This window comes from Pinus tabuliformis, chromosome 3_1 (assembly GCF_031772625.1).
Source record: "Pinus tabuliformis cultivar Carrire ecotype Pingquan chromosome 3_1, CPIR1, whole genome shotgun sequence".
Classification (NCBI taxonomy): domain Eukaryota; kingdom Viridiplantae; phylum Streptophyta; class Pinopsida; order Pinales; family Pinaceae; genus Pinus; species Pinus tabuliformis.
Genome location: NC_142301.1, coordinates 847,054,455 through 847,060,474, shown reverse-complemented (window position 1 = coordinate 847,060,474; position 6,020 = coordinate 847,054,455). Strand labels below are relative to the sequence as shown.

The 6,020-nt window shown below is 40.7% G+C and overlaps 1 protein-coding gene across 1 annotated transcript; it reads right to left on the bottom strand.

Annotated features, from left to right (window-relative positions):
• Positions 1–2,033: 2,033 nt before the first annotated feature.
• On the bottom strand, positions 2,034–2,840 carry LOC149190182 (uncharacterized). Its single transcript, XM_089410450.1, has one exon. The coding sequence runs from the start codon at positions 2,838–2,840 to the stop codon at positions 2,034–2,036; it is 807 nt and encodes a 268-aa protein (XP_089266576.1).
• Positions 2,841–6,020: the final 3,180 nt, after the last annotated feature.

Sequence of the window (6,020 nt, the reverse complement as noted above, 5' to 3'; positions counted from 1 at the left end):
GCGTTGCACAGTGATATCGGCCTGTACCTTGCAAAGGTCTCCGGGTTGATTTCTTTGGGGATCAGGGCGAGATATGTAGAGTTTGTTCCTCCGCCCACCTTGGCTTTCCTCATGAACCAACGAATCATCTTGCAGAGATCGGCCTTTATAATGTGCCAGCACGATTTGTAGAAATGGATTGTAAATCCATCAGGCCCGGGCGCCTTGTCTGCGTCCATGGACCAGATGACATTTACGATTTCCTCCTCTGTGGTTGGCCTGCAGAGGGCTGCGTTCTCTTCAGCGCTGATAAGTGAGGGAATGTTAACCATAAAGTCATCGACTTCTTCATTATCGCTGCGATTTTCAATCCTGTAAAGGTTCCTGAAGTAGGTTTCTGCTGCTTCTTTGATCTCATTATAATCTTTGCAGATGATGCCCTCTGGCGATTTGATCTCTGATATATGGTTCCTGATCAGCCTCGCTCTGCATTGACGATGGAAGAAGGATGTATTGCGATCTCCAGCCTTCAGCCACAAGCTCCTGGATTTTAATCGCCAATATTCTTCCTCTCTTCTGAAGGTTTGGTGTACTGTGCGTTGGGCTCTCGTTTCCTTCTCCAACAGCTCTGGGGTAATATCTTTGTTTTCCATCTCTAGTTGCAAAGTCTGCAGGCCATAAGTTGATTCCTTTCTTTGCTCGGTAGGGGTAGATCCAGGTTTCTTAATCCATTTCTTCAACGCAAATTTTGTTGCTTTTAACTTTTGCTCCCAGACATAACTAGGAGATCCCGTGAAAGTATTGTCCCAGGCTGCCTTTACTGTCTCCATAAAACCTTCCTTCTCGATCCATAAGGGGCTGAATCGGAAAGGAATGGGCCCTAGGTCTTCTTCATCCTTCAGGAGGAGCTGGATGGGTTTATGATCAGAAGCTAGCTTCGGCAGGATTTTAGTAGTAATAATCTTCTTGTTCATCAATATGGAGCTTTGGACCATAAATCTGTCTAATCGAGCTGAGATGTGGTCCTCTCCTGCTCTATTGTTGGACCAGGTGTATAGGCCTCTAATGGGGTTTAGATCCAGCAAGTCCCACCGCTGAAAAAGTTCCTCGACTTCATCAAGCATGGGGTCTCTGTTACTTGCCCCTCCCCTCTTTTCTTTTGCTTTCATAACTATATTAAGATCCCCTGCTATAATAATGTTGCATGGGGAAGTCTGCTCTAGAAATGCTGAGAGGGAGTTCCAACACTCTCTCTTTTCATTATAGGAAACAGGAACATAAAGATTGAAAAGGTTAATAGACAGCTTACTTGTTTTGTGGGTCAGTTCAGTTTGAATCCAGTGCTGAGTTTCCTTGTGGTTGTTCAGCTGAAGGAGGTCATCGTTCCAGAGCGTTGCCAGCCCTCCAGAGGTACCCCTTGAGCTGACCGCTTTACCTGCTCTTTTATTCCACTTAGTGCTGCTGATCTCTAGAAGGGCATGTCCTTCTATTTTGGTCTCTTGGAGCATGAGGATGTCTGAGGGCTCCGCTTTCATCAGATCCTTGACTGCTTCTATTTTGGAGGGGTTCCCCAGTCCTCTGCAATTCCAAGAGACTAGATTCATTATTTACTTGAGGGGGTATTGAGCCCTCCCTTGGAGGGCCTTGGTCTGGTATTTCGCCCAATAGACATTTCTATTGTAGCTTGGCTTCCTTGAGTTTTAAGTCTTTCTGCCTCCTCCTCCCTTTTTTCTTTACGGGATTTCCTTCCTGCTTTTTTCGGCTGGCGCTCATAGGTTTCGTCTTCTGAGGAGCCGGAGCTTTCGACTAGTTTTTTCCTTGCTATCTCTGCATATGAGGGGTTGGATGGGCTTCCCTGATTGGCCTGACTTTGGTTTGCTTCACCTGCTTCCTTGTTTGGTGGAGGAATATCCACCTGTTCTTCATTCTCTTGGGCTGGGGTATCTTGAGGGCTTTGAGCCTTCTCTGCTCCTGTTGGATTTACTTCTGTTTCCTGGTTTGCTTTGCTGCTGCTAGGGTCTCCTTCCTTGGTGCCTTTGCCTATGCCTTTTTTTTTATGTGTTCTTCTGGACCAGACTCCATTGTTCCCCGTTCTGTTTATCAGCTTGCTCCTCTGCTCTCTTCTTGCAGTTCTTTGCAAAGTGGCCATGACTATGGCAATGTCTGCATTTAAAAGGTAACTGTTCGTAGTCCAGTTCCTGGACATGCGTCCACCCAGCTACTGTAAGTTTGATGGCTTCCGGTAGCCCCTCCTCTAAATCCACTTCAACGCAGATACGGGCACATGAATACTGGTCTTTTCTCGCTGCCTGATCTATATATTTTCCCAGGGCGTTACCTATGATCTGAAGGGATTTTTGGTTCCAGCAGTGCAGAGGCAAATGAGGGAGTCTGACCCAGACCGGAACAGCTGATGGAATGTCCTGGGTGGGATCGAAGTCCGGGGACCATTTATTCAAATAAAGCCCCTGAGGCCCCATGAAATACGGTCCGTTTCTAAAGATCAGGCCTTTGTCATCAGGGTTTTCAAAAACAAACACAAAGAATCCCTTACCTACGAAATAGCTTTTCACTTCTTCTTTGATCAGAGGCTTCCAGTTCCTTTGAATCCAATCCTCCACTGACTTAGGAGATGGCCAGAGGCCTGTGAACTGGCCTATCAGGCCTCTCTCTGCAAGATTCAATGCGGCTTTACAAGTTTCTTCTTCAGGTAACGCCACAGATGGGATCGAGTCCAGCTTTTTGACGAATTTCTGCTGAGAAACCGAAGGAGGGCGCTTTGGGCCTGAAGCGATCATAGCACGAAACGCGATCACCTCCGGAGGAGTTGAAGGGGGATCGGGGTCCCCAATGCCCGCCATTGGGGCGGCAGAGCGAAGCTCGATCAGCAGGACGCAGGACACCGAGGGGGAGACGACCTGCAGCGGACAGGGAGCAAGCGCGAGTATCTTTTACTATTACAAATAACTTTTAAGTTTAAAGAAACTAAAAATTTTATGATTCAAAATGCAGCAAGCAAGAGAAGGGTTTCCTAACTTAGGAGGTCCTGGTTGTCCTTCCTCATAGTACTGTCCCTGAGAAGAGAAACTAAAGAGTAGCGGTTTGTGATGTGTAGATAGGAAGAGAAAAGGCTCCTAACTTAGGAGGTTTTGGTTGTCCTTCCTCACAGTTCTACTCCAACAACATTACCATTGCATCAAATCATAAACCGAAATTCAAGAGACAATTCAATAAACAATTAAATCATAAATTTAATCTAGGAAAGCATATAAGAAAGTAAATCTTGTTTCAGTTCAATCTAGCACATGGAGAAGAGTCTCTTGTTCAAGATTCTTGGTTGTCCTTCTCACATAAAAACTAGCTACTGAAAGGAAATCATTCTTCACATAACAAAACACACTTGCGAAAAGTAAAAAACACTTGCATGAAAGGAAATAACAAAAATTAAACTATGTTACAGATGTATGTGAATTGTGGTTGATGGGGATCCGTCCATTCCTCAATGAACACTCATGAACAACTATCACTTCTTAAGAATCAAGCAACATTCATAACTCATAATTTCAAGAAAATGATATTATTCATGATGAATGAACAATCATAAATTTGATGCTAGTGAATAACTTACCACTGTTGGCTTCCTTTGAAGGACGATCCTATTATTTATACATGAATTAGGGATATCTACTCAATAAATGTAGATCCCTTAAATATCTACTAGATCCATACTTGTCTCAACTCATCCCTAAATACTAGATACAAATCCTATGACACTTCAAGATCTCCATGATCTTTCTCCTTGGAATATGGTCCACCTCTTGAGTTAAAATTCGAATTTGATCTTGGGAGGCCAAGTAAGACCCTTCTAGAACCCCCAAATAAGAGTACACATGTCACAAAACTCATAACACATATATAGATATATGAAACCACATTAATTTCCTAGTTTTTAATCATAAATTCACTTTAGATACATAAAAAAATAACTTTGGAAAACAAGGATCCTAACCCATATAATTATGGATATGGTTACTTGATGTAGGGTTTTAGGCTAGATAGTTATGAAATCAGGGTTAAATGGTTATGAAATGATGGAAATATGGATGAAGATGGAAGACGATTTTGAGACTCAACAATGTTTATTCATAATACGACCCAATTTGTGTGATTAGTCAAGTATAAATATATGAGCTCTCTCCCCCAATTGAACTCCATCTTGTCCAAGCAAGCAACAAAGATAATTTTGGGTCTGATGAAGAAGGTCAAGCAATTCATATCTCATGTATCTTTTTGGCAAAGTAAAAGAAGAAAACACCTGGTATTTGGTTTTAGTTTCTTTGGATTTTGGGAAAGGTTATTTGGTGGGTTAGTGATAAGTTTCTTGGATATATTTGAAGTCATTCTCTGTTGTGATTCGATGTTTTGTAGCTTGATCTCAACCTCTTTTTGAAGGATAAAACTCAACCTAAAATTGGGTCAATTTTGCTACATAATTCGGTCTCCTTATACCTTAGAGTCGACCCTACAATTCTGACTTTTTCAGCCCCTTACCTCAGAGTTTGCATCTGGAATTTTCAACCCTTCTCTGTGAATTTCAGCCCTAAGGTTCTGACCTATGGAAGGACCATAACTCAACCCTCTTACACTGTGGAATTTGGTACTGTGAAAGAAGTAGATGAGGCCTATCTTTTGGAGCTTCCTTGAGTATATTTTTGACATGGTTTTAAGAGACCTTTGGAGCAACTCTCTTATGCACATTTTTGATATCTTTTGGAGTAGAGTTTGGAATTGTTTTTAAGTTTTGTTTTGAAGACCTTTTGGAGCTACTTATAAGATCATCTTGGAGCATTGTTGAGAACTCTTGGAGCAATTTTTCTAGAGCTTCCTTTGAAGACAATCTAGAGCAGACTTGAAGACCTTTTATAGTAGACTTTCAAGGCATTTTGGAGCAGATTCAAAAGAATTATTGGAGCATCATTTGAAGCATTTTTTAGTGGTCCATGGAGAGCCTTTAGAGAAGTCTTGTTGAATTAGATTTGGAGAAATTTTAGAAACACACTTTGATATAGATCTTGAAGTCTTCTTGAAGCACTTTTTGGAGCAGACATGAGGAAACTTTGGAGGAGATCTTGAAGACCAATTGGAGCACCTTTTTAGAGTATCTTTGGAGTAGACTTTGGAGAACCTCTTGGAGCGTAATTAAATCTTATTCTAAAGTCCTGGAGCAAGTTTTTGAAGACTATTAAGCGTATTGATGATCTAGGGTATGAAGTTGCCTTTATAAAATTTATATGTTGTTGTAATTGTGTCATTGTCCCTAGTATAGGAGCTCAATAAGTTTTGATTTTTCTGTTATTCTATAGGGCGGAAGGGTGGTGCTAGGGAAGAAAGTTGTAGCTTCCTTTAGGAGGTTGTTTCTCCTTCCAATGGGAGCTGCTAAATCTTGAGGTTTTAGCCCTTCTAGTTTTAGCTCCACACACACACACATCTTGTGTTTATTTGTTGTGATGCTATTGGTTAATCGTTTTGATACTTAAATTGTTGAAATTTACAAAATACTGATTCACCCCCCCCCCCTCTCAGTATTTCCAACAAAATCTAATTTTACCATAGATTTACAAGTGTTGATAGAGATGAAATTCTTGGAAGTGCAATTTTTTTCTCAATTTTTTGCACTCTAACAAAGTTTGCACTTCCAAAATGTAATCCTTTTAAACACTTCATAGATGTGGAAATTAAGATAGATCTACAATACTATATATAATAACATATACAATCTTAATATCAAATTATTTCAAGTGTTAATGAATCTATACTAATTTTACTAAAATGTCACATTTTTTTTTTTTTTTATATTCAGGGAGGGATGTTAGTAGTTGGCAATCCAACCTTGCAAGTTAATTCTCCATGTTCTTGAGGACTATAAACATTTTTTTATTAAGGGGTGTCATGGTGCCATGTTAAGAATCATGGTGCCATGTTAATGATTAAGTTCCAAGTGTCCAAAATAATTCAATTTTAACTTGTGACTAATATGTGAA